Source organism: Leptosomus discolor, chromosome 23 (genome assembly GCF_034619465.1).
Source record: "Leptosomus discolor isolate bLepDis1 chromosome 23, bLepDis1.hap2, whole genome shotgun sequence".
NCBI classification, from domain to species: domain Eukaryota; kingdom Metazoa; phylum Chordata; class Aves; order Leptosomiformes; family Leptosomidae; genus Leptosomus; species Leptosomus discolor.
In genome coordinates, this window is record NC_141413.1 from 6,593,330 (window position 1) to 6,621,174 (window position 27,845).

At 55.2% G+C, this 27,845-nt stretch overlaps 2 protein-coding genes across 2 annotated transcripts in view; one reads left to right on the top strand and one right to left on the bottom strand.

Annotated features, from left to right (window-relative positions):
• LOXL2 (lysyl oxidase like 2) overlaps window positions 1-17,605 on the top strand; it is a 53,668-nt gene extending 36,063 nt beyond the window's left edge. Inside the window, exons 5-14 of the mRNA XM_086477194.1 lie at window positions 121-343; window positions 2,259-2,442; window positions 6,541-6,692; window positions 7,385-7,552; window positions 10,462-10,627; window positions 10,851-11,094; window positions 14,051-14,166; window positions 14,680-14,816; window positions 15,547-15,658; window positions 16,967-17,605. Coding sequence (XP_086333320.1) covers window positions 121-343; window positions 2,259-2,442; window positions 6,541-6,692; window positions 7,385-7,552; window positions 10,462-10,627; window positions 10,851-11,094; window positions 14,051-14,166; window positions 14,680-14,816; window positions 15,547-15,658; window positions 16,967-17,049 — 1,585 coding nt within the window. The 3' untranslated portion in view covers window positions 17,050-17,605. The remainder of the gene's footprint in view (window positions 1-120; window positions 344-2,258; window positions 2,443-6,540; window positions 6,693-7,384; window positions 7,553-10,461; window positions 10,628-10,850; window positions 11,095-14,050; window positions 14,167-14,679; window positions 14,817-15,546; window positions 15,659-16,966) is intronic.
• Window positions 17,606-19,020: 1,415 nt separating this feature from the next.
• R3HCC1 (R3H domain and coiled-coil containing 1) lies at window positions 19,021-26,894 on the bottom strand. The gene is made up of 7 exons (XM_086477176.1): window positions 26,782-26,894; window positions 25,565-25,702; window positions 24,024-25,272; window positions 23,598-23,770; window positions 22,320-22,390; window positions 21,413-21,508; window positions 19,021-19,343 (listed from the first exon to the last, which is right to left on the bottom strand). The coding sequence occupies exons 1-7, from the start codon at window positions 26,874-26,876 to the stop codon at window positions 19,195-19,197; spliced, it is 1,971 nt and encodes a 656-aa protein (XP_086333302.1). The 5' UTR covers window positions 26,877-26,894; the 3' UTR covers window positions 19,021-19,194.
• Window positions 26,895-27,845: the final 951 nt, after the last annotated feature.

Sequence of the window (27,845 nt, forward strand, 5' to 3'; positions counted from 1 at the left end):
AAATAATGCTCTTCGATCCCTATTTTATTTCAAGGCGCTTTTTCCCAAACGTAGCTACGTCAGTGAGGGGGTTTATGGATTCCTAACTTTTGTTTTCCTGTTCCCCTTTATTCCTTTAAGGATGTTTGCCAGCAGAAGGAAGCAACATTACTGGGCTTACTCAATGGACTGCACTGGGAACGAGGCTCATATCTCCAGCTGCAAACTGGGCAACCACCTCAACGTGGATGCAGAGAAGAATGCAACGTGTGAGAACGGGATGCCGGCGGTAGTCAGCTGTGTCCCCGGACGCGCCTTTGCCCCCAGCAGCCACAGTGGCTTCCGAAAAGCCTTCAGGCAGGAGGTGAGCAGGGAGTGAATGCAAGTGGGAAAAGCCTGGGGGTCCGCAGGGCCTGAACCCGGGTACGCCCGTAGCCGCAAACCAGCCTGGTGTGCAAACGTCGCCTCTTTGAATTTCTTTCTCCCCGCGAACCCGGCTGAGTTTCTGTCCTGGCAAATACGCGGTACCTTGCCTCTGTCTGCAGGCTCAGAGAGGTGGGAGACTGGCTCGCTGCTGCAGCTGGCAAGGCTGGGAGCAAGTAGTAAGAAAATACATTTGTCACGTTTCTGTTTGAGCTGTTCTGTTCAAGCCAACTGAATGCGTGCCCAGTTGCTGCCGGGCTTTGCCGCTTCACAGTCACTTGAACACTGCTGGGTTGCCTCTCCCGTAGAGGTACGAGGGAAATAAGCTGGCATTTCCTCTACCCCTGTGCCTTCTGCGGAGAAATGCCCTGAGAGACTGGGAAAACACGGCCTACAGGAAGGTTGAAAAAGCCCTGTTTGTTTAGTCTAGCAAGGAGAGGGCTGAGCACAGCGTAAAAATGCTAAGATATGCAAAAGGCTGTTTAAAACGACCCTGGAGTCAGTTGTTCTCAGTGTCAGTGGGGTGACTGCATGTGAAAGAACAGCTTAACTTGCGGCAAACATGGTTTAAGTTTATGCGAAGGGAAATTTTCCAGCTGTGAGGTATGTGCGGCCTTAGGATACAGGGGTGATCTCGGGGTCTGGAGGCCCTTAGTGCTGGGTCAGGGGGATTTTTTTGCAAGGTGTATTAGGTGCTGTGGATCTTGCCTGTAGCCTGCATCCCCCAGCCCTATACCTGTGCCTTAAGGAGTGGGCTTTCTCTTGGCACCAGAGAAGACCCCGGACAACACCTCCAGACGCTGCTGTTGTGGGAACAGAGCAGTCCTGCCTGTGGCCCGGGCACTTCCTTGCACGAGAGCTTGCAGGATCTAGGCCTCAAAGGTGAAAGGTCTTGTAAATCATTACTAATCTTCCGAGCCATGCACGCTGCCAAGTAATTCCTTAAGCCTTTGTGTAGGCTTTGGATGTCCTTCGTGTGACCCTGGCCTGGAGAACTGCGTATGCTTCCAGTTTTAAAAGTTTTTTTGGTGTCAGACTCTGCACAAACCATGTGGTGTTCCCGTACCTAGGATTCAGTTCCCACTGCAACAGCACATTTCTCGGGTGCAGCAGCAATGGGCAGGTCTCCCTGCTTGGGACTGCGAAAAGCTGTGAGCGATGGATAGTTGGTGACTAATAGAAATATAAGAAGAACAGAAATTAATGGAGCTGGACCTGCCACTCAGCTGTGTGTTTCTGGCTGCGATCTGCCAGATCGCAGATTCCGCTAGTCGTAACCGCAGCGGACGGATAGGTTTTACGTGGTGGAGTTCCACGTTGGTCTCCTCAGATAACCCAGGAGCCCTGCCTGGTTATCGGTACGGCAAATGAATCCATCTGGCAGCTGAACCACAGGCAGCAGGGGGCTGGGAGCCGTGCGGTAGCTGGCTCGGTGCGATTCCCAAGCCTCCTACGTGGCTCCCAAGAGACACGGGAGGAGAACAGGGTTGTTGCGTGTCCAGCCGCTCGTGTGTGCAGCAGCCCTCTTCTGCTGCAGACCTGCTTGTGTGAAAAAAGGCTCCTAAATCCAAGCACCGAGACTGCAGAGAACTAAGGTGTCTCTTGTTGTTCTGTGCCCATGTACAGGGGTGTGAGAAACGTATGTCTGCGCATACCGTAAGCCTCAGCAGATCAAGGTCTCCTTTCACCCAGCACTTTCAGGTTTTTGTATTATGTGGTGGTGGTTTTAAGGTGCCTCAGGGTAACGCTTTTTGGGCCACATCTTGCCTGCAGCCACATGCCCTAAGTAAGAGGTGTAAAGAAAGGATGCTTTGTTCCTAGGCAGTGGTAACGCCACTTCTGTCCGTGTCTTCCAGCAACCACTGGTGAGGCTGAAAGGGGGAGCCAACACTGGCGAAGGACGAGTTGAAGTGCTGAAAAACGGGGAGTGGGGAACGGTTTGCGACGATAACTGGAACCTGGTGTCAGCCAGCGTGGTTTGCCGAGAGCTGGGCTTCGGGAGTGCCAAGGAAGCAATAACGGGCGCAAGGCTCGGGCAAGGTAAGAGCAACGAGAGCTCCAGGGACCATTCGTGCCTTGTCCACCTCCAAGAACCCTTTCATGATTCAGGGCAGAGCGTATTTTTACTGGGATGTTTGTTTGGGGGGCCAGGAATTTATTCTCTGCCCTTAATAAGTCTCCTGAGGCCAGGAGCTTGAGGCCGAACTGGAATATGTGACTTAGAAAGATATTCAGGATTCCTTGAAAGAAATCTAGTGATGATGAGTTTAACCTTTCCCTCCGACAGCTGTTCCAGTAATTGCTACTTTCGTTATCACATCCATCGCTCTCAAATTCTCTTTGAGTTCTCTAGATCCACACCATGGTGTAATGCATTACTAGAAGGTTCCTGGCAAAAATGGGTCCTGGATCTGGACTTCAGACACTATCCAATTTAAGACCAGAACATTAATTTAGCCCATTATAAATAGAAGGGCATTTGAACGGTTCAGAGCCAGGTTTGGGTTTGGATTTCCTGTATTTGGGAGTTGGTTTAAATCCCAAACTGCGGTAAACAGCAACTCAAAGCCTAACGTACGCCCTCGCAAACCACCTCCTGATTCACACGCCTTGCTCCCGTGGTGTAAACCCTAAAGAAAATGACACCAAACCAACCCCTTTATTGTGAGACTAAATGAATGGGTGAAATGTCTTCAGCCCGGCGTGGCCTGGAGAAGGGGAGGGAAAGCAGCAACGCGTGTAAAAGCACAGTGGTGGTATCCGGAATCTGGAAGGCTTTAAAATGTGACCTGTCCGTGGGATTTGCCAAAAAAATTTTGCGGCGGGAGGGATGCAGGGAGCTGCTGATGTGTTTAGCTGCATCTAGGAAACGGTACAGTCATCAGGGGGGAAGCATCTGCCACGTGAGGGAGGAGAACACGCCGTTCCCTGCCATCTCCCGCAGCCGCAGCCTGGAAACTCTTAGCAGCGGCTGCCGATTCCCACACGCTTTCCTTTCTTTTAATGCTAAACCCTGGCGATCAATCACTGCCCCCTGTCGAAACTGTCCTTTGGGATGACAAGCGCTTGGGAACTCCCTTCAGCAGCCGGATCATCGCGTCGTGGTAGGAAAAAGGAGCTCTTTTGGCCCAAACTCACCTCCGTGCTCCTGTGGGGCAGGGGAGTCTCACAGCTCCGTGTCCCCGCGCGTGTTGGCGCTTTGCTTTGTTACAGCTGCGTCCCGGTGAATTTGGGCGTTCAAAGACCAGCCTCATCGTTGCTGTGTTGGAGATTTAACTTCACAGGGTCAAACACGTAAGGCTGGGCTCCGTGTTGAATCAGCGTGCAGCGTCTAGAAGTCCCTGTTAAGGCAAAGTGACCTGTGGGAGACAAGTGCCTACCCCAAAGAGTTCAGGACAGGGAGAAGATGATTTATTTCTTCTTCTATAAGCTGGCAACTGAGACCCAGATTAAACAATGTACCCTTATTCACACAAGCGTCTGTTGAAAGGAGAATACTGAGCCCAGATCTCCTGAATGCATTGTCCACTGCAACATCCTTGGAGGGAGAATAAAAGAGACTAAAACCTCAAGCAGTAGGTGAATGTGTATTTTGGATATACAGTCCTAATCCTGTTCTTACCTAAAGAGAATGGCGTGAGAGGAAATGTAATTATCACCATATTTCAGCACACAGAGCGGTGCAGCGTGGCTACGTTTCGGCGCCCGGGACAGCAGCACTAAACTGCCTCCATGTCCCGTAAAAGAATTTCCCTGAGAAGAGCAAATGCGCCAGGGTTGCGTGGATGGGCGCCGTGGCCCTGCCCTCTCGCTTTGTCACTTAGTTGGTACGACTTTGTGGGGCTATTTCAGCGGAGAATGTCGGACTGGATCCATCCTGCATTCTTGGTGCATCACCCTCCGATTCTGGTCAGCACCAAGGCATTCCTCCTACTCGAACTGTTCGGCGGCTTGCAAAATGACCAGGTCGGTGTCACCGTTTCCAGATGGAGGCCACAAACAGCATTTTAATAAAAGAGAAGCAAAAAAGGCCCGATACCCATTCCCCAGCGCCTCAGCCCCCACGTGGCACAGATCTCGTGACACGGGTAGACGCAGGGCTGGCCGAAGCGCGAAGCCCTTTGTGCGCCTCTTGCGCAGAGGTGGCCGGGAACGAATTAATTCTGTGGACGAGATTGAACCCGACTCATCCGCGTCTCTGCCTTTGTTGTTCTTGCTGCTGCTGTCAGAAGAAGGCTCCAGGGTGCATCCTGACTCGTTCCACCACGCCATTGTGGAAATGGGCTAGAGAGCTTTTTTTTTTTTTCCCCCTTTTTTTCTGTTTTTCCTGTGCCTCAGCACAAGTCTGAGGAGGTGAGGGGTTCAGACAGATCATTAAACTGTCACCCACGGTTAGGGCTGTGAGTCACAGGTGTGCCGGCCGCCACAGAGAGTTAGGAAGGCTCCAGACGGCAGCAGGAAGGGGGTTTTAAGCAAAAGGTTCCCGCTACCATTAATAAACCAATTACCTTTCCCTGCCTTCCGCTGTCAGCCCTTTGCTTTGAACTAAAAGGCGCAGGCTTGAAGTTGGGTAAAATTTTCCTTTCTGGTGGGTTCACGGTGAGGCAGCGGGTGCCTGGGAGGCTGCTGGTCGGGGCCCAGACGGCAGTTCTGCCGCTGTCTTAACTTTGGGCGATTTGTGTCATCTGCGGGTGCAGATGAAGAGCCAGAGCCAGCGGCCAGGATGTCATTTCCATGGTCTGTTCCCTGCTGATTTGAATGCTTGGAGGCAGGTAGAGCTCTCTGGCTCTGCGGAGCCCTCGTGGCTTGTGCTGCGATGAGCGTGGTGTTGCAGGGATGAAGAATCACCGGTGGCTGTCAGAAATGGTCAGGAAACTTGCTTTTCTACCTCCCTTACTCAGATGGGTCAGCCTGGCCTGCGGCAGCGAGGGGAACTCCACCGAGCGCCTGTATCGGGTGTTGGTCAACCTCTTCCAGCTGATGGAAGGGGCTGGTGGAGGGTTTTGGTGGGTGGATGCTGCTTTCTTGGGAACTTCTTCTGTTGCCTGGCATCACCGTGCTGCTGCTCCTGGCTGCGGGCAGAAACGGGCGCCCCCGCGGCTCGGGGGGGAGTGCCTGGCCAAGGGCTGCGGTGGAGCGGGCCGCCTGCAGGTCAGAGCACAGCCTCTGCCAGCGTTTTGGTTACACCAAGTCCGGAGAGAGCATGTTGACAGCAAAGTTCAGAAGTGTTTTTGTTCTCAGCCTCCCGTCTCTGAAAGCTTCCTAGAAACTGCTGGAGACCAGAGGTGCTACATCTGCTGCTTGCAGGGATCTCCCGTCCAAACTATCCAGTGTGTTTCCATCAGCGCTTACTGATGGCTCCAAGAAAGACTCTGGTTGTTCTTCGGTGATGAAGATCATCTGCTGGAACCTCTGATTCATCCCCCCAAACCAGCTTTGGGCTCAGTTTGGAAACAGTCCCCGAGAGCTTTGCAGGCAGAGTTACTGCCTCCTCACGTGTATCCCTCCTTCTGCTGCAGCTCTTTGGTGGACGTGACAACTGTCTGCTGCCGCTTGCCCGGGGAGGAACCAAACTATCCAGTTTGGCTCCCAACACCTCGAGACCCTCCTCTGCGGTGCACAGTGGGGTTCACTCTCTGGTTTCCATCCGTGGTGCTGGAGTCTGTAAGACACACCTGCCCCGGAGCTGTCCCGCTGACCCGTGCATCCCTGGGGTGGCACGTTGTGTTGTCCCAGCAAACGTGTCTCTGTCTCGTTTAAATGTCAGGGTTTGACTGGGAGCAGATTCCGGCACACAGGCCCAGCCAAAAGGTCATAATTTGTGAATTCCTCCAGCTGAAGTTTGTAAATTATGTAACAAAGGAAACTTGGCTTTTTCTGCCATTCTTGTGTGCTTGAGTCCCAGAGACTACTGGAAAGAATTTAATGGTAAAATTATTAATAATAATCTTGCAGCTTTTTTGTTTTATTTTTACAAGAAATCACTGGAATTTTTTCAGGATTACTGTGTTTTGAATGCTAGAGGCCAGTGTGATGCCTGCAATGTATTAATAAACTGTTATGGGGTATTTTTTCACCACGCAGTAGCACGGGCAGAAGGTAAGGACTCTTCTTTTTTTTCTTCTTTTCCCCCCCAAGGCATGGGTCCCATTCACCTAAACGAGATTGACTGTACGGGCTTTGAAAAATCAGTCACGGATTGCAAGTTCAACACGGAGTCGCAGGGCTGCAACCACGAGGAAGATGCTGCCGTGAGGTGCAACGTCCCGGCGATGGGTTTCCAGAATCAGGTGAGAAGCCGAGCGAGCGTGGTGAGGCGTGTTCCTCCTGGAGCATCATCTGCCCTCCCTTGCTGGAGGGAGGGTAGGAATCTGGGTCGGAATCTCGTCGTTTAAGCTGTGCCTGTTCCGTTTGGATTTTAACGTCTGCGTTGCATTAGACGTAAGGATGATGCTCCTTTCTGTACCGAGCTTTGAGCTCCTCCGCGCATTTCTACGCCCCTGTGATGCTCAAAGTGCCACTTCAGCTGCCGCCTGTGCAGTCCAGGGGCCCTGTAAAAGCTGGTGGATGTCCCTGTTGTGAAGGGATCTCGGTTGGGTCTCAGGGCAGCGGTGCCCGGGTGGCTTTGCCCCGTGGAGCTTAAAAACTTCAGCTGCTTGAACCAGTCGCAGGTTCCTCAGCGTAAATGCTCCTGCCAGGGGAGTGGAGCGGGGGAGCTTTCGCAGGGAGGGTGTTACCCTCTTGCAGCTGGTACAGGCCACATTCAGATGCTGGGCCTGGCTGGGCTGCTTCGTGTCCCCGGTGGGGGGGTTGAAGCACAAACCGCATTAACTGCTCTGCTGGCGGCTGGACTGAGGTTGCTGGGCTCAGCGATTTTTAACCACAATCCTTGAGGAGCCCCCGAGCGTTGCTTGCCCAGCTGTCGCACCTTCCCTGTCCCGTTGGCTATGGTGTCTATGAGGTTTTTTTTTACGCCCTGCAGCTGCGTCTGAGCGGCGGCCGCAACCCTTACGAGGGCCGGGTGGAGGTCCTGGCCGAGCGCAACGGCACTCTGAAGTGGGGCACCGTCTGCAGCGAGAACTGGAGCACCGTGGAGGCCATGGTGGTGTGTCGGCAGCTGGGCCTGGGCTTCGCCAGCCATGCCTTCCAGGTGAGGCCCCGCGCCCTCCCCGGCCTGCGTTTCAGATGTGGTGGCGGGTGCGAGGCTGCGTAGGGGCTAGAGGAGGAGGAAAACTTAGGAAAAAACCAACCACCCAACCACAAACCACAGCATCCAGCTTCGAGGCGTTAGCTGGGGAGACCCTGAAGGTTCAACTCGTTGCACGACAGCCATCGGGGGAAATTCAGAGCAGAAGGGGCTGCTGCAGCTCTGGGCAAAGCCGCTGTTTTCGTGCTGCTCGGGGCTCAGGTTTCCTGGGAAGCCTGGCTCCCTTCGCCCTGGCTGGACTGGTTACGTGCAGCTTCTCGTCGCTCCCTGAGTCAGTGGGGAGTTGAACTCCTCGGGCTGACTGAAGTGTGGAAGCAGAGTTTAACCTGGTGTCAAATCACTGGAAACCAGTTTGGTTTTGCTCCTGTAGTGACCTCTCGGTGCAGCGTGTCCACCGCTGTGCAGCGGAGCTGCGTGCTGGCTCCCCAAGTGGGTTGTATTTCTTGCTCCCCTAACGACAAAGGCCCTAAACCCTCCCTGCTTGCACTCGACTCAGAATGGCACTGAATAAAGGGATAAAAGCTACCAACGAACAAGCTTGGGCTAACCACAAAGGAATAAAGCGTTCTTTCCCAGCAAAGCTCTTTGGCGCAGCGCGTGGCAGCCTGCTGTGCTGGCTGGAGGAAAGCAAGCAGCAACCCTAAGAGCTGGAAGCTTGGAGGAGGGAAGGGCAACAGCTTCCCACCCAGTTCCCAGATGGATAAAATGGCATCAGGTGTAAGTAGCTGGCGTCGGTGTGAGATACCCGTTTGTACTGACACGTCCCTCAAGGTGAAAGAGGGACAGGCAGACCGAGGGGTAATGGTAGATTTTGAAAGGACATATATAACCTGTGGGCCTTTATTGCCGTTCCCAGACACCAGGAAAAGGGGGATTTGGGCTCCTAAAGTAGTTTCTCCCTAGGACAAAGCTCTGCCAGAGCTCGCTGTGCTCTGGAAATGCAGCCCCTTTGAGGCGTTTCAACCAAGAATCAACGGTCGCCAGCAGCTTTGGGGAAACTTAAGGCTCAAACAGCCCCTGAATAAATAAACTTCGTGTGGTTTATATGGATGGTAACCCACACCCAAAAAAAACCCCAGCCTTAGATCAGTTCTGGCAAGCAAACTGTTTTCCCCGAACAATTTCGGGAAATCGAAAACTTGGGCAAACAAGTAAAATGCGGTTGCAGAGAGCGGAGGCTGTCCCCGTTCTCAGGGTCCGGTCGGCTCTGCTGTGTTTTCGTGCCCCGCCTGGCCTGCGCAGCCGGCTCTGCTGGGCTGCAGCGATAAACCCAGTGAGAACGAGCATCTCCGCTGCCTGCCTGCTGGTTTGGGGCAGGGAGGAACAATGAGGGCCTGAAATGACGAACAGCCTCGGCATCCTCGGGGCTGGCTGGTGCCTGTTGAGAAAGCAGGAGAGACTGTAGGCAGAGACGGACAGTTAAAACTCTGCCTGGAGAGCAGGGCCCTCCAATGAGTTTGCCTTTAAGGAATGACCAAGCTGGAGTCCAGGAGGCCACGCTGGGCTCGTGGGCAGGCAGATTCCAACCGATGTGTCTGTTATCCGTAGCTAGAGAGGGCACCTGCGTGGCCCTGAGGGGGACGCCGGGGTTGGATACCCCCGTGAGGTGGAAGGCCGGAGCTGCCCGTGCCCCTGTGGTCGCAATCCCACCCCGTGCAAGCTGGTTCCTCCCGCTGGTTTGCTTGCCCGGCTGCCAAGCAGGGCGCAAGCGCTGAGGACAGCCGCGTCCCTCGAGCGCTGGCTTTTCCAGCTGCCTGGCTCTATTGACACAGCCCCGAGAGCCCAGCAAGAAACAAGACATTTTTTTCCTTTAGCTGGGACTGCTGGGATTTAGAACAGAAAAGGCCCTTATGCGTATCCCGGCTGCACCAGCTACAGGAGCATAAAGCTACACTGTGTAGAACAGGGCAGCCCTGTGTGCGGGTGTGCGCAGAGTGTTGCTAACAGGGGCAACAAACAGCCTGTTGCAATGGAAGCAATGGTACAGATGGGGTTTCTTTTCCTGGAAACGTGCTCCCGGTTTTGACACTAACAGATCTGATTTTTTTTTTTTTTCTTTTTTTTTTAACTCCTCTCCCTCTTTCTTCCCTCCCCTTCTCCCAAGCTTTGCGATTGCAGCTTCGTCAGGGTTTAGCGCGCTTAGTTGTGTGTTACACGGGAGTTAATTTTCGATCGTTCCCCCCAGTTTTGTAAAACTGGGTGATGAAGGCGAGTAGTGAGCAGGGTTTGAACATCCGTGAATCCCCCCTCGAAACCAAGAGGTGCAGACCCTGTTAGTCCTGGTCCTCCTCAAATGCCTTGTTTCCACTGGCATTTCCAGCGTTGGCTGGTATTTCTGCCTTCTCTCCTCGTGCAAGCAGACACTCTGGCGTTACTTGTGGCCCTCCCAAGTGCACAGATGTCACAGGACAGACGTGGTTTAATTGCTGGGCATCTCTCCCAAAGGCACGGCCTAGATGACTGAAAACAGCCCAAGGATGAATTCAGCAGCTGGATGGGCAGAGCAGGGTGGAAAAGTGAGTTTCCAGCTTGATTAAAAACAAGCAGAGATTGAAACCAGCTCGGAAACAAGGAGAGAGATCTGCTTACGGCCGGTCAGATGTTCAGGGCAGGGCACGTGGGACTGGGGCTAAAACCCAGGCTGGCCAGCTCTCTGCTTGGGCTCCTGCCCCAAGCTACTCTTCTCCTCCGCTCCAGCACCCTTTGTCCAGGTCTGTCTCCCTGATGGTGCTGCCTCTTGCACTGATCTTCCCTGGAAGACGAACGCGAGTTACGGGGGGGTTGGCATTCCCTCAGCAGCCTGCTGAACACCGAAAAGTGCGTGAAACGCCTTTTTCTGCCTTTCTGCTCAGGAAACCTGGTACTGGCACGGCGACATCAGCGCTGACAACGTCGTCATGAGCGGTGTCAAGTGTTCGGGGACAGAGATGTCCCTGGCCCACTGTCGTCACGACGGAGCCGATGTCTCCTGTCCCAGAGGCGGCGGTCGTTTCGGCGCTGGTGTCTCCTGCTCGGAGAGTGAGTAACTGGGTTTTTATTTGGTTTTGGCATGAGGGTTTACCCTGAGATACGCGGGAGAAACGGGGCGGCCCATGCTATGCCGTGTCCGAACAGCGCCGAATCGGTGCTGGTGGGCCTGAGAAACACGGGGCAGCGAAGGGGCTGGCCCCCCCGCTCTCCGACGGGCCCCGGCGGGGGTGTTTTAGTGGCCCAGCCGTTAATCCCAAACCTTCCTCGCCAGCTGCCCCCGACCTGGTGCTCAACGCCGAGCTGGTGGAGCAGACGGCCTACCTGGAGGACCGCCCGATGTTCATGCTGCAGTGCGCGCTGGAGGAGAACTGCCTGGCCAGCTCGGCCGTCAACACCTCCCTCACGTCGGGCTACCGGCGCCTGCTGCGCTTCTCCTCCCAGATCCACAACAACGGGCAGTCCGACTTCCGCCCCAAGAACGGCCGCCACGCCTGGGTCTGGCACGACTGTCACCGGTGAGCGCCACCGAGGCGGTTTGGCGCGGTCGGTGCCTCCTCCCGTCCCGTTCTGCTGCCCCGGGGTGGGGGGGGACACACATTCGGGAGGGCAGGGCCGAAATGCCGCGGCTGCGAGGCGCGTTAGGGCAGCTGCGGTGCTCTGCCGGCGGGGAAACCGGCTCGTCGTGGTAGGAATGATGGTGAAGAGCTGGTGTGTGAGCAAGGCAGAGGCGGAGCGCTCGTTGGGAGAGGTGGGTGTGCAAGGGCAGCGTGTACCCGGGTACGCACGGGCAGAAGGGCGCGGGTGCCTCGGGACCGCTGTCTGTAGAAAGATGCAGCCGTCTCTGCTGCTTCCCTCACCTGGGAAAGGACTCGAGAACACGCCGCAATCCCGCAGTTTTTTCCAAATGCATCTCGACTCCGCTTAAACCGTGTACAGCCGGGAGCTTGTTTGGTGCTTATCTTTGACAAACAGTAAACTCGCCCCCATAAACGCAGCGTTTTTCAGGGGGAAGCCGGCAGTTTTGGCCAAAGTAAACCAGGGGGAGGAAAGAGAACGGGAACTAAGCCATCCCGATTCTTCGCTTCTGAACCGATGGCTTGTTACAAGGTCGATTTTCCTCTAATTTGGGATAAAAGGGAGCTAAGGGATTCGCAGCGCACAGCTCTTGTCCTGCCGCTGCTGTAAAACTTCCGTTTTGTGGAAACGCTAGAGCAGTAAATTGTCAAATCCAGGTCCTTTTTAGCCTTCATCAAGGGTGTGAGCGAGGCAAGACGTGTAGGTAACGCCGCACCGGTGCGGCAATGCCGCGGTGCTGCCGGTTGGAAGTGTGTGGGGCAAATGTTGGCCGCTCGCCCTGCCGACGGGCTGGACTGTAACGTTTGCCGCCGGAGGCGCAAGCAGAGCCAAACCTCAGCAGCACGGACCCGAAGGTAAACGGGCAGCGGTGTGCTCAGGGGAGGAGGAAACCCGGGGCAGCGCGGTGCGTCGGCCTTTCTGGCCGTGTTGGGAAGGGGCTGGGGGGGGATACGTGGGTACCGCGAGGCTTTGAGCACGTCGCAGGCTGGGGCAGAAGGAGGGTGCTTGGAGCTCTTGGGGAGAGGCTGCGTGAGTGAGGTGAGCCTGGGCAAGGATCGGGAAGAGGCCGAGAGCCATCTGTGTGCTTTAAACTGGATTCTGTTTGCACGGAGGAGGATGAACTCAATCCCTCTTCAATCTTTCCAGTCTGTAAACACCCGAATGTAAACACCTCTTTGAGTGATTCAGACATATTTCAGAAACTGAGTCAGACCTGAGAACCTCAAACTTTTATCAGAGGCAGCCAAATTAGACAGCCTCAACGTCAACAGCTCAGCCACTGCAGAATGCCTCTTCTTTCCTAGCCGCCTTACCCCACCCTGGGAGCTTCTGTTTTGACGTGGAAGTAGAACAGAAATGGGAAAGACCTGTAGCAGGGGAGTGAAAAGTGGTTAATTTCTGGCAGGTAGCAATATGGGGGTTTTTTTGGTTAGGGTAAAGGTAGGAGGAGGTAAGAAGAAACCCACTCTCTACAGGAAAAATTTCCTCCCCTTCCCTCCTTGCTCCTTCTTTATCTGTGTATGTGCACAGAGCGATGCTGCAATGGTGGTGGTTGGAAGTTTTTAAGCCACGGTTATTTTCACAGCTGGAGAGGATTTCTGCACTTCTTTTGTTTTAACCCCTAAGCCCTGGGTTTTGAATTGGGGCCTGTCTGTGCAGTTGCCTCGCTCCCGAGTCGAGTGCAGGGGGGCTCTGGTGTGTGTCGGCGCGGTGTCCCCGCGGCTGGGGCAGACGCTGCCGCGATTGAAGGAGCTCTCAGCACCCGCGGTTGCTCTCCTGTTCCCCCCCAACATCCCCACGCGGCGGCTTTGCTCCCGATTCCAAGGCTGGGATCAAATTCGATGTGTTGCACCAGCACGACCGCGTTCATGTGCCCAGCCCTGACCACGTGGAGCACACGGCTGCGTTTGGATCAGGTCCTTCCATCTGCTCCCTGCTCCCGTGCACTTCCACTGGCCCAAAGCAGAGCCTGAATTTTTTGCTGAACAAGCAGCGTGGCATAAAAAAATGTCAACGTTCCTGTGTTCAGCATCACCCAAACGCTGCTGCGGGCTGACTCTGCTGGTCAGGGCTCTACAGCACAGGCCGTGGGCTCTCTCCAAACTGTTGCTGGGCCCAGCAGTGCTGGAGTGTTCCTGAGAGCAGCCCAGCCCAGGCTGAGTTGACACTAACACCTTCCCCGTTTAAAAGGATGAAATGCCTCATGTGTGAACCCAGCTGTCGGGTTGTTTGGGATCTGAGCGGAGCGAGTGCCGAGAGAAGCTGGTTCCATCTGTTGTCAGTTTTCTGCCAATAAATTTACATTCTGCTGCTTAAAAAGAAATAATAAATACAAATAGCTCGGTTGCTGGGCTGGGTACGTCCAGCTCTGTTTGTTGTTAAGGAGCAGATGAAATATTCCTTGTTCTGGTCAATGACAGGGCCACTAGAAATGGTGACTTGGCTGCTGATGGCTTTGGGGTGTTGTTTTTTTTTTTTCCCCCTTCCTTGCCTTTATAAAACACAGCGTGGTCCTCCGAAGGCTGGGGCAAGGCCAAGGCTCTCCCCTGGAACAGCTTTACACTGGATGTGTAAACAGACCCCGGGCCAGAAGCCAGCACGGGCGACGGTGCCACGCAGGGTTATGCCCAGGGGGATATTTTTCATGGCTGTGGTTCCTCTCGCTCTACCCCCTGCAGCGCCGCTTGGTCCGCAGCGCTTCACGTGGGGCCGGGAGGTGGAATGCCTGGCCCGAGGGATTGCAGCGGCACAAAGAGCCTGGGCTACTCCCATCCAAGTCGTCGTGCCCTCGCCCCTGGGCCACCTCTGCTGGGGCAGAGGGTGCAGCCCTTTAGGCCTGGTACCTAAAGGGGCGTCTTCTCCCCAGAGCTCATTCTCCCTGTCTGTGCCTTGCAGGCATTACCACAGCATGGAGGTGTTCACCCACTACGATCTCTTGAACCTCAACGGAACCAAGGTGGCGGAAGGGCACAAAGCCAGCTTCTGCCTGGAAGACACCGAATGCGAAGCAGGTATGTTGGCCAGAGCCCTTTGTGCTGGGAAGGTGTTGCTGTCCCCACGCAGGTGACAGGCTCCAGAGATGCTGTCAAAAGTCCCGAGCAGGGCTAGAACGTGGCCTGACAGGAGCCAGAAACCAGCTCTGAGGTTATAGATGTATGGAGTGGGCTCTACAGGTATAAAATAATCCCCAAAGGCCCCATATGCGGAGTTTTTCAGACGCTTTCCTTGTATCCTTACTCTGAGCTGCTCTGAAAACCTCAGGGTGCCCCTTCCGATGCCTGTAAAGTCAGAAATCCCAAAATGCGCCTCTGGGTGACGCGGTAGGGAAGGTGGCAGCTCCTCCCGTGCAGTACTGCAGTGCGAGACACTGTTCCATTACCTCTCATCCAAAATACGGTGCCTGGAGCCAGTTGTGGGAGGTGGGGAACAAGGAGCCCTTCCTCTGACGTGCCCGAGGGTGGGGAATCCCCAGCCCTGACTTGCTGCGAACGTATCACGTTGTGCCTTCACCTCTTCTCGTTTAGATGTGCAGAAACAGTACGAATGTGCCAATTTTGGTGAACAAGGAATCACAGTTGGATGCTGGGACGTGTACCGTCACGACATCGACTGCCAGTGGATCGATGTCACTGACGTCCCACCCGGCGATTACCTCTTCCAGGTAGGGGAGAAAAAGAGGGTTTGAGACCCCGCTGTCGCTCTGCTCTTATCCCCGAGGGATGTCCGGAGTGTCACTGACTGCAGCACGATAAACCCCTCGTTACAAAGAGGTTTGATGTTCCCAGGAAACCCAAGAGATAGTTACCTGACAGGGCACCAAAGCGTTGCCAGATCACGTCCTTCCCCAAGTGAACAATCGGGGCCAATAACGGTGGCTTGGGAATGGCAGCCCTAGGAGAGCTGCATCCAGCTCCCACTCGACAGTCCGACACCATCCCCGTGCAGCTCGTGTCGTTACCGCATCGCACGTCACGGCATCTCGCTGCACGTGGGGATTAAACAGAGCTGTTCTCGGGGGGGGCGCGTGAGGAGTGACGACCGTGCCTACAGTCTGTTTTGTGCGAGTGGGTGGAGTGGGGGGGGGGGAACTCTTTGGTTCTAAAAACAACCGCTTAAACTGGAGAGGAGGGAAGGGGGATTATTTTTGGCCGCGCTGCTATCGTGTGAGAAGTAGAGAAGGTGGTTGAGGGTCTGTCTTGGTGTGTGGGGGAAGGTGTGATCTTGATCTGGCTTCAATCAAGTAGTTTTGGTCTCCTTGCAAAATAAGTTGAGGGTTGGGGTTTTTCCTGTTGTTAAAGTATTATGGTATAATGAAAAAGCCGACCCTAGCGTGCGCCACGGCCAGTCCACCTCTGACTAACCCCGCGCTGCGTTTCTCCATCGCTCCCCAGGTCGTCATCAACCCCAACTACGAAGTTGCCGAGTCCGATTACTCCAACAACGTGATGAAGTGCAGGAGCCGGTACGACGGGCAGCGCATCTGGATGTACAACTGCCACATAGGTGAGCGCGGCGCCGGCTGCTGCGCGCAGGTCGGGCTGGGCCTGCGCTCTGCTCCCGCGGCTCCCGGCTTAGCTGCTGCCGGTCGCTCGGTAGGGGCTGGCAACGACGAGCCCCCGAGCCCAGGCGACGCTGGTGCCACTTGCCACGGGCTGTTCCGACCCCCGGGGCTTTGTGACGGGGCCACCTGGGTGCAAAGAGCGCGGAGGGTGGTTGCACGTTAGCGGAGCAGCCGGCGCAATGCGGGGAAGCGGCTCGCTGCAAGACCCAAAAGCCCTCAGGCCTGGGGCAAGAGGGCTCTCAGCTGTTCCAGCTGTCCCTCTTCTACACGGGCTGAGCATTTTTCCCTCCCAGGACCGTGAGACACAAGGAAAACTCTTGTGCAGCCTGAGAACTTCTGAGTAGGTCCAGGCACAACGACACCTTCTTCCCAGACTGTTACCTCAGACTGAATACGTGTCATGTAAAACATTATCATTTGGAATTTCTTGTGGTCTTGGAAATACCAAAGCCAAACTAGTTTAAATTTGCATTGACAGTCAATTGTCAAGACCATTTTGAAAAGGAATTAAAGTGGGGGCTTTGTAAGAAACTGGTTTTAACACAGAAAATAAAATCAGTGGCAACTGCCTGCCAGATAAACTGCCAGGGGTGAAGACAATTTCCAGAGCTGGCGGAAGTTCTTCAGGGACTGTTTTTCCTGAAAAAAATCCATGTAAACCACTGATTTTTCTCATTAATTTGTTGGGGTTTTTTTTTAAAGAAAATACTTGTCTCGTGTGTCACGCTTCAGATTGTGACCCAGTTCAGAAAAGCCAAACCCACTTCACTTGGACGAACGGGCGCTGAAGTGTTGGATGGGCTCTCTGGCTGAGCTTGAAAATATTTCTAGTTAAAAATAAAAGTATTTAGCTTTCACTGGCTCTCAACTAGCGAAAAGTAAGGGCATGGTCCTCTTTAAGAAGAGCAAAGTGACCCCCTTACCATCAGCCTCAGGGAGACCATTTCACAGCTCCTGCTCCAGCCATCCCCCCGTTTTTTTCTTTAAGCCACGAAGGCGAGCACTGACACTGAGGGCAGGCTGTAGTTTAGTCTTCCAAATACTAGATCCAGTACTCCTGGGGACTCGGGGCTGTTGCAGTTATGGCAAGATTTAATTAATGCTTGAATTAATTATCAGAGGAAAATCTTTGCTCCTTGCTTGGAGCCCTTGGTTTTCACAGATGACACAAAACCCCAGCGTGTTCTCTGCCCTGGGTTGCCTTTGCTACCTCCTGCTCAAGGCTCATGCTCTCTCTGTGACCTCCCCAGGTGGCTCCTTCAGCGAGGAAACGGAGCAGAAGTTCGATCACTTCAGCGGACTGACAAATAACAAGGTGGTGTCCACCCGATAGAACCCCGTCGCCTCCCCCCCACTATTTAAAGAAGCGAGGTTTCCTGCTTCCGTGATTTCCCTAACCACTGCACAAAAAAGAAAATCAAGCAAACAATCAAACTCTAAATTAGCAAGGTAAATTATTCTCTCAAGATGCCTTCCTTCCCAGTGTAGGTGCTCAGACCACCCCCTGTCTCTTGTAACGCCAGTCCCTGCCCCTGAGACAGGCAGGAGCCGCTTTTCACCTCGACTGGGCTCCGTACCTTCACCGTTCAACCTTCTCCAGAGGTTCCTCCCTCCGCTCTGCAGCACCGTCTTTAGCCCCAGACGCAGGTCCGGGCTGCAGCGAGCACACCCTGCCTCTGTTGGGGTACCAGCCACCTACATCTGTCTTTACCGTTCGTTTGCTTCAAGGCATTAATCTCGGTATCTTTAAGCTTTTTTGACTCGAGCTTGAACGCACCATCGATGCAAACGCCTCCGTCTGTGACGCTGCTGCTTGAACACAGCTAATCCTCAGCGCTGCCGCGTCGTTACTCCGTTTTAGCAAAGAAATACCGGAAAGGGGGAAAAAAAAAAAAATCAGAGCAGCTTTTTCTGAGCAGAACAGTATCGAGCATAATTTAATACTGCAGCGACACTCAACAATCAACTCCCAACAGCATCTCTTAAGCGGAGCAGGGAACGCAGAACCGTTTTCGACGAGGACGTCAGGGCTCCGTGAAGCTACGCCTGCCCCGGAACATCTCGAGGACTTTGCGGATCTGCTGAGTCCACCAGACTGTGAATTTCCAGTGCACAGTAAGCTCGTCACCCAACAGGTTCTACGTACACCTAAACGTTACCTTCTCAGCTGGGTAGTCACTCGGTCTTGTCTTTAAAGGATGAATTTAGTTAAGGCATTGCATCATCCCTGTACCTTACAGGGGTGACGCCACGGCTTTCATCATCCGGGATCTGGGCCTGTGCTGTCCCAGCCCCACCTGTGTAAGTCTTGAAAAGGATTTTTACACTTGGTAAATTCATAATGGTGCTGAGTGCGTTCCTCTGTTTGTTTGAGGACACACGTTGCTACAGATTTTCAGACACAGCTACTTGAATAAAAAATGTTTTACCCAGAAAAACGTTTTATATGCCCGTTGTGTATTTCTCCTCCTGAAAGCCTAGGGCCTCGTTCACAATTCCTGCTACCACAGACTTCTCCAAGCAGCTGAAGTTAACGGAACGCTGCTGGCTGGTCACTTCGGTCCCCAGGGGCACTGAAACCAGCTGCATCTCACTTGGGCTCTCCCTAACCTACCTCACAGGGATGTTGTGAGGCTTAAAGAACGCAGAAGTCTTTTGCGAATGCCTGTCAGAGCGTTTCTGTCGTTCATCCAGCGGCCCAGGGGGTGGCAGCTAGCAAAGGTTTTTAGCCTGCTGTAAGCTGGAAAACTCCATTTTGTGCTCCCGAGGCCGGACTGCGCAGCAGCAGCGGCCGAGTCTGGGCTGTGGCGGATGCTCTGTCGCTGCTGCCACAACGAGGTGTCTCGCAGCATCTCCCAACCCCAGGCTCTGGGCAAATCCGAAGGGGCAAGTGCTGGTTTTCTTTTCCTAATCAGCATATGACAATTTCCCCTGCTAACGGTGCCACAAAGCATGTCAGGCTCCTTAAACACCAGAGAAATACGGAAAACCCCTGAAAATTCCTTGCAGTCAGTGCCTGTCAGTTCTGGGGGATAGTTTAGCAATAACGTTACAACAAAGTAAACGTGAAGCAGACTCCTGCAGCTGCTCTGCTCCTGCTTACAGGGGAATTTTGGCCAACACGATACAATTCCCTTGCTCTAATGCATTTTTTTAACATCCTAGAGCAGGCGCCTCTGCAAGCAGCCTTACCTTCTGCCAGTGCCCCCGGGAGTGAGAGGCTTTGAAGGAGAGGAGGGCACGATGCTCCCCGTAAGGCAGAGCTCAGAGCCGCCCTCCCAGGGCTCGGCTCTTGAGCTCCGGATCTCATCGACTGTCAACTTTTTCCCTTCCCAACTTTCGAAAGAAAAGACGGTGCTAATCCATAACAGACCAGCCCTGGGGCACTCACGGTTCTGCATGCAGTTTAATATCGCAGCCATGCTCATCTATACATCTTTTTGTTTGTTTGTTTGTTTTTTTTTAGCTGAGATGGTTTTTATTCCTCTTGGTCCAAGCTTTCCGGCAGGAGCACTTCGGTGCCTGAGCCGCCCTGCTGCTTGTGCTTCAACCCCAGCGCCCGGGTCACCAGCCTCTTTGCCACCGCCGTGTCCGTCTGGGGTCTTTCTTTTGCAAGGTGAAGGAGCTCTAGGTAAAAAAAAAAAACGGGTGAAAAATCATGAAGTTAGTGCTTGTTCAGGAGCAGCCTTGCAGCTAAACCCCGGGACTGGCAGAGAGAAGGGCTGCTTTCCAGCTGCTTAGTTCCTTTACAGAATTAGCCCAGGAGCAAAGCGCTCGCTCTCCTACCCAGTAAATCACCTTTTCTTTCAGGAAGAGGTGCCTCCAGATTTGTAATTAAGATTTTTTTTCAATGACAGCTCAAGAGCTGTTTGGCCAGGATTAAGCTCCAGCCTCTTCTGCAGCAGGGGAGAGAATTGTTCCCCCTTCAGGAAGAGGTGCCTGACCCTTCCTGGCAAAGACACAGCAGGTCCCATCTGGGAGAACAAGATGAAGGCACACGGTCCAACCAATTCATCCACGCACAGCAAAGCCTGATCTCAATTCAGGCTAATCAAAACCAGCAGGCTCAATCCTTAGAAAGCAGCAAGGAAAAAAGAAAACAACCACCTGCATTTAAAAAAACCCCAGCTAAAGATCATCCGATGCTTTGGGAAAGCCCTTTGGCCAGTGACCTCCCTTTTCTGGTGGACACCTGGCTTGCCACGGTTTTGTCTTACAAGAAATGACACCGCCACCACCACCACTCCTCCAAGTCCAGGGCAGTCTGGACGTGGCTGTTACCTATCATTTATCAGCAACTGTTTGCACATTTATTATCCAGCTCGCAGTGGGGGCTTTGCTTGCTTTTTCAGAGGTTTTATTCATAAAGGCAGCCCATCAGCAGCTTAAAGGGGCAGACTCGAAGCAGACGCAGCTTGGAAAAATAAAACTGCCACTCTTTCTTGACAAAGCTCAGAAAAAAAAAGGAAAAAAAAAAAACAACAAATAAAGAAGAGACACTGTCAGTTAATTAAGCTCCAAATTTGTATTTGGGAAAAAAATTGCTCCTTAAATTGACGACAAGCAGAGCTGATATATAGTGTTCCCCGGGAGGAGCTTGCAGCCTGATTCAGAGCTGTGCCGATGGGCTACGGCAACGCGAATCAGGGAGCGTGAATGAAAACAGAGGAAGGGGAGAGCGCAAAACCAAATCCGATTCTTGGACGTTTCATTCAAATCCAGCAGTCTTAAAAACTCAGGAACTTTCCCTGTGACAGTGTCCCTTTAAAGCGTTAATCCTGAAATCTGTGTCAACTGCAATGTGCTGTGGAAATGACAGTATAGTTGTACGTTCAGCAAAGTCTCTACTGCTACGAGATTCATGGCATTTCTTTACTGTGGCAAGTATAACTGATTACCATATGATTTTAAAAGGCAATAAAATAAATAAAACCATGTTAATGACTAAGCTTAACAATTTTTTCCTTCACCTGCTACTGAATAAAATCACGCCAACCCCGAACGGTAACTGCTATCAGTTCTCTCATCTATAATCTTGAAGCGGGCAGAGCGAGAGGGCAGAGGAAGGTCCTGGGCAGGCTCATGGCAGCGGCCGTGCTCTGTCCCCCTGCAGCCACCGCTGAGCACCACAGCTGCTCCCTGCCGCCTTCACCCCGAGGAGCAGATGCCCCAAGACAGACTAAGCCTGAACTGGGGCAAAGCACTTGTAGGTGAAAACGAAAAAAACCAACCAGATTTGATGCTTTTTTGGTTCAGTCCTTGCAGAGCAGGAGGGAGTCACTGAGGACTGAAGAACTTAGGTGACAGCTCTCCCCTGTAAGCAGGAACGTGGTCTGGTGCTGCAGGGCTGTTTTGGCCAGCACGGTCACCTGGGCCGACCCCTCCTGCCTGCTGCAGCCGGGCAGAAACCAGCATTGCTGCTGCAGGAAGTTTCAGCCCACCTGTGGCACAGGCTGGCTGGAAATAGCGTAAAAAAAATGCATCCGCGGGCTCTGCACAACAGCTCCCTGTCCTCCCATGCCAATAAAGCTATAAAAAAACCCCAACCAACCAACCAACAAGAAAGAAATACTGGTCCTTAATGTGTACTTCCCCATTGAACCGGTCATCGTGACCGCTCAGGATATGGAAGACTGGTAAACCAAGAAATAGTAATAATAATTTAAAAAAAAAAAAAAAAAAAAAAAGTGTCTTACTTGGTCGCTGAAGTGCCTTGACTTTAGACTGCTTTGTTGCATGGATCAACGGTCGGATCTTTAAAGATGGATAACGTCGCCCCAGGGCCTGAGATGCTTCAAAAAAACCACAAAGATTGCCGAAATGAGCAGCCTGAATATCGGTGGCTTTAATCATAAAAATCAGCACATGGCACAACAACACTGAATAATTTCAGCTTTGGCAGCTGATGCGTTATCTCCAGACTTGTACTAAACCAGCTCAACTCCTCCTGGTCACAGCACACCCAGGAAAAGTCCCATGAAAATACAGACACGTTTTGAAAGACCCCTCTGCCAGTATTAGACTTAACCCCAAGCAAAGAGCGTGAGCTTTTGGGCTGCAGGTGCTGCCAGACAGAAACTTCTCCCGGGACGGCTCTGACCCGAGCTTGGGGCGTTTGTCCCCGAGAAGGTGCGTTTGCCGGGAGCCTGGCGTGTGACCTGCGTGCCACCGCCGGCGTAAAGCCCCCCGGGAGGGTACTGGACGCTGGCAGGAGCTGTGCCGAGTTCCAAGAGGGGAAAAAACCAAACCCCGAAGTGGCCAAACAGCTCAATTTCTAGAAGGGCAGCGCGAGTCGCTCCGTAAGGAAAGGGGCCCGTGTTGGTGCCCGAGCCAGTTAAAAACCTGCTGCTCTGGCACAGCAGAGTCTCCCCACGGCAATTCCAGCTTCTCCGGCCTCAAAAGCCCTTCGAGTCCGAAGTGCAGAGGAAGGAAGAGGCGACAAACCACAACTGCCTTCGGCAGCAGCTCCAGCGGGCGCGAGGCCCGGCAGACGGACGGCGCGACCCCCCCCGGCAGCACCACGGGGGTCCCCGCGCGCGAGCGGAGAAGCCCCAGGGGCTCGGGGGGTCCCGCAGGCGCGACCCGGGCGACGGGGGACGCTACCTGAGGACGGGCTGGAGAAGATTCCCAGGGCGTGCGTGTCGTCGACCCACTGGATTTTGAAGCCGCTCTCGCTGAAATGAGAAGACAGGAGGCAACAGTCATTCGTCAGAAAGAATTAAAAACCCCCACACGATAAAACCCACCCTGAGTTATCAAGAGTACTCGGTGCTTTCACGGAGACAGCGGTGCTTTCCAAAGCATTACACCCACGTGACACGAGGGGAAGAGAGGGAACAGAATTGAGAGGCGCCCCTTTCAAGGCCACAACGCACGGTCACCCCATCAGCTGCCCCCAAGAACTCGCCTTTTCCTCTAAAGAAACCCCCGGCCAAAAGCGACCTCAATTTCAGGGACTGTCTTGTAACACAAAAATATTGTAGAGCTTTACAAACACCGCCCGACTGCTCAGACACCTACAGTAAAAAGTGATTTATAAGAGTGGTTTAGCAACACTTAGGGTGAAGAGCCCAGTGTGAAAAATCTATACTAAAGCGTGGGTGGAAAAACGTGAGTTTGGGAGCAGGGAGCTCAAAGATCTTCCGGCCGCGCAGGAAAAACGATCGACTGCTCAGATCAGATCCGTCAATTTTCAGCTCGGTTTCACTCTCACAGCACGTGCAAAAAATACCCTAGAGGACCCTCCCACAACGGACAGCAGCTGCTCTAAAATGTAAATCATGTTTTTTAATTTAAGGGATCCGTGGAGGTGAAGTGTTCAGCTCTGATCCACCAGGTGTCTATCAAGGGAGGAGGAGGATGGCGGGAGGAAGACGGGGGCGTCTGCGCAGCCTGGCGGAATTCAGAGCTGCGCCGAGCACCCTCGGTCACTAACGAAGGGCTGAACTTTGTTCTGGTCCTGCTCCTAACCCCGTGTCAAATCCCTCGGCACAAGGCTCTGCTCCCCCTATTTACACAACAAATCTTATCTCCAGCAGCAGGATTGAGCCCTTTTTCTTGCAAAGCAGGCACGTCATTTCACTTGGGCTCTGGGATGCAAGAAGAAGCTCCCAGAAAGCACCTGAAGACTCTCCCTGAAGCCACAGCCGAAGGAATAAGCCTGCACGTAGGTACCCGTGTGTGACAGAGCCCCGAAGAACCGGTTGTGTTTTAAATAATGCATAAAGTGCAGGGAAGTGTCCTTTAAGGCACAGAAAGGGCGTGAGACACAAGGGTACAGAGGCAAAGTACGGAATTCATCACATTCTGGTGCGCATTCGGGTCCAAATCCCGCTTCCCTCCGTGCCCCTGAGGGGCTCAGGCTCTTGGGGAGGCACTCACTGGAAATCCGAGAACGTTTCCATCAGGTGCTCCGTTTTCAGCGCCGGGGAGAAGTCGTAGATTTCGGTGACGTGGCCAAAATCCCCCTCGCTGAGCTGCGCCTCTCCGTAGCTGGAATAATCAAAGCTGATCTTCTCGATGCTTATGTCCTTCACGGTTAAATAACCCACGATCTGAGAATACGAAAACCAAGAAGTAAATACATCAGACAAGGTTTCACTTCAAAGAGCAACCAGTCCTCCAGGCTCCCACCTCGGTCCCAGCAAACCACTTCCGCGGCCACGCTCCTGCCAACAGGTTCAGCAGCCGCCCCAGCACAGGGACTCCCCTCCCCACGGACGAACACCTCCCCCTCGGGCCGCCTCCCGAGCCACCCTCGTCTCCCCAAAGTCTCCCCCCACGGCGATCCCCGGGGCCGGACACTACCTCTGCGAAGAGCTCTGCGGCGCCGTCGTCCTCCAGGCCGCTCTGCCCGCCGGCGGCCGCGTTCTCCTCGCCACCGCCCGCGGACAACCGCAGCTCCCGCCACAGCGCGTCAGCCAAGCCCGAACCCTCCTTGTCCTCCTCTTCCACCGCGGGCACCACTTTCCCGCTGCGGTTCCGCGCGGGAGCATCCACCCCGCGCTCGCTCTGGTCCTCAGGAGCTGACGGGGCGCCACCACGGACCAGCTCCGGAGCGGCCAGAGGCTCCTTTTGGGCTTCGAGGGGGTTTTGGCCTTGGGGATGTTCCACCCGGGCAACGCCGGGGCGCTCTCCATCTTGGCTTTCCAGTTTGGAGAAACTCTCGCTTCCCTCCACCGCGCCGGCCTCCACCAAGTCCTCGCCCTGTTGGTCAGGCGGCGGCGCGTCTCCGCCGCTCCCCGGGCTCTCGGCAGCAGCGCGGCTCTTCTCCCGGTTCTCCAGCCCCAGCGACGCTGCGCTCGACTCCGCCGCAGCCGGGGCCGTACAGCAGCCGCTGCTGCGACCTTCCGACGGGGAGGAGCTTTTGCCGCACTCCGGCACACCGGCATCCCGGCCGGTTTGGGCTTCAGCTTGCAGCGGGCACGGGGTTTTGCTGCCTTCTGGTATCACGGCGTTGTCGCAGCTCGACTCTTGCTCTTCTGCTTCAGTTGGGTTTTTATCGGGTGCAGAAGAAAGGGAATCAGAACAGTCTTGATCCTGACTTTCCTGCCCCGAGAAATCATTACTATTCTCTAACGACGGGTCCTCCGTACAACACGGAGGACGCTCAGCGTTTGGGCCATCGTTATTTTCTCCCGACACGCGCTCTTCGCCAGGCTCCCGGGGCTCGCCGAGGGCCAAGGAGACGCCACCCGGGCTGCCTTCAGACTTGCCCAGTTCCTCCTGGGCGTCCCCAACTGGAGCTTTGGGGCAGGCCTCCTCTTCTTGCGCCGCATCCCCTCCTGACTCGGTGCCAGCCGCCACCGGGCTCCCCCGCTCGCCCCATTCCGCCTTCTTGCGCATCGCCTTGGGGACGTACAGGGCCTTGTCTGGTTTCCTCCTGGGCGGCCTTTGGATCCTGCCAGACCCCACGCAGGCTCGCGAGGTGTCGCCGTGCATCTCCCCGCCGTGCCGCGGCCGCCCGCCCCGGCCCCCCCGGCCCCAGGGCTGCGGAGGTCGGTGCGGTCGCGGGGGGTTGCTGCTGGGTTTTTGGTCGCTGGTTTCGCTGGGCAGCCTGGGAGCAAGAGAAGGGCAGGAGGTGAGGGGGGAGCAGAGGAACCCAAGCAGCACGTTGGTTGCAAAAGAGAGAGGAGGGAAAGCATCAAATCCACAGAGAAGTCAGCAGACTGGGGGGAAAAAAAAAACATTAAAAAAAAGAGCCTCTGCTTCCTTAATGCCCAAAGACGCCGTCGGTGAGGGGCACCCTCCTCCTTGCAGAGGCCCCACACAAACTCTGTGTGTGCAAGGTGGACCAAGAACCCCACGGCCATGGAAAGAGAAGCACCGTTACAGCTACTGCCCCGTACCTTACGGCCGAGTGACAGATGACCGTCCTCCTCCTCCATCCTTCCCCCACAGAAAAGCTGCTCAACAACTCCACGTTGTCCACGGTCCGATGGATCAGGTACCTGAGGCGGCTGGACAGAGGGGGGAACAGGAGCACCCTGAAAGGAGAGAGGGGTCGAGGGCCTCAGCAAGGACAGGGGCGTAGCAAGAACTTACGACCCGACCCTCCCCAGTCATTCCCAGTGCAGGGTTTAAATCCAAGCCCAAAAAGCCAAGCAGGACTTCGTGCTCTTCACGAGCCAAAATCCCTTCTCCACCCTACGTCTAGACAGCCGTGCGCGCGCGCGGCACGTGGCCCCGGCAGCGCGGGGCGGCTGGGACAGCCCGGTCCCGGTCCCTTCGGCTGGGACTCTCCTTCCTGCCCGTACCCGTGCTGGGAAGCCCCAGCAGAAGGCTGGTCCCAGTGCCCTTCCTCCCAGTCTGAGCGCGCTCCAGAAACCAGCAGCTAAAAGAATTGCAACGGATGAATAAACACCACCGTCGATTTTGCTGCATTTAGGCACGTTTTCGCGATTTCAGTTTTGTTCCTGAGCATTTTACGATCGCGCAGGTACTTTCTCTGCCAAACTATTTTTTTTTTTTTTTAAAAAAGCAACGAAACAAACGCTTAAGGTCACGATGAGCTGGCAAGAAGCTGAAATAAGCCGTGCTCCCGTCCGACGCCCTCTTTTTGGCCACCTCAAGGGTTCCAAGGGCCACCAGATCAGGGAGTAGGTCCAGCCAAGTCCAGCCCGGCCAAAGCAAACCAGTGCAGCAGCCCAAGGTGACGGAGCTGGCTGCCGCGGAGGAGGATCGGGCGCGCAGGAAGCCCTCGGCGGAGCGGGGAAACGAAAGGGTTTGGTGACGAAACGATTCGTTAGAACTCGTCAGGCTGAGTAACGAGCTGGGCCAGGCCGTGGCTGGTGCAAACGCCACCAGCGCCTCTGCTCGGAGGAGCACGAGCAGCGAAGGGCGAGCGGCAGCGACCCCGCGCCCACCCTTGGCCCGCGGGGATGCTCGGAGCCAGCCCGCAGCTCCGCGGCCACCCAGGCTCCGAACGGGGCGTTTTCCCCCCGCCCCGGCGAACACGAGGTGCCACGGCTCCTCCAGCGGCACGTGCTGTGGCCCAGGGCCCGCCCGGGGCAGCGGGGAGAGGTTCCCCTGCCCGGGCAAAGCCCCCTCTGCTCGCTGCCCCGACCTGTGGTGCTGCCCCTGCTGCATGAAGTGCTCCAGCTCCTCCGTGATCCTGCCCACGAACTCATCCTCGTTGGGCGAGAGGAAGACGCCGTCCATGCAGCGCAGCGCCAGGGTGGCGGCGGACTGGGAGGCCTGCGGAGGGACGGGGGGGGGGGGTGTGGGGTGGGGGTGCAGGGTGAAGCAGCTGCCACCTCCCCCTGCCCCACCCTGGGTGCCCAGCGAGCCCCCTCCAAACCTCACACCCCCTCCCTGCAGCCCTGACCCCTGTCCCGGCCCCTGGGGAGGGGGGGGGGGGGGGTCTGTGCACCCCCAGCACCCTGCTGCTTCTTGCACCACATCACCCCTTCCTCAAGCGCCCCCAGCACCCTGCGCTGCTGCTGTGCACCCCGCTGCCCCCCACCCCTTTCCTTGTGCACCCCCAGCGTCCTGAGTGGCTCTGTGCACCCCTCAACACTGCCATGCACCCCCCAGCGCCCCGTGCAGCTCTGTGCACCCCCTGACACCTCCATGCACCCCCCAGCACCCCATGCAGCTCTGTGCACCCCCTGACACCTCCATGCACCCCCCCAGCACCCCGTGCAGCTCTGTGCACCCCCTGACACCTCCATGCACCCCCCTGCTCCCCGTGCAGCTCTGTGCACCCCGACACCTCCGTGCACCCCCTGACACCTCCGTGCAGCTCTGTGCACCCCCTGACACCTCCATGCACCCCCCAGCACCCTGCACTGCTGCTGTGCACCCCCTGACACCTCCGTGCACCCCCCTGCTCCCTGTGCAGCTCTGTGCACCCCCTGACACCTCCGTGCACCCCCCAGCGCCCCGTGCAGCTCTGTGCACCCCCTGATACCTCCGTGCACCCCCCAGCACCCCATGCAGCTCTGTGCACCCCCTGACACCTCCGTACACCCCCCAGCGCCCCGTGCAGCTCTGTGCACCCCCCAACACCACCAGGCAGCTCCAGCACCCTGTGCTGCTGCTGTGCACCCCACTGCCCCCCACCCCTTTCCCTGCACACCCCCAGCACTCTGTGCACCCCCCCCAACACCACCGTGCACCCCGCAGCAC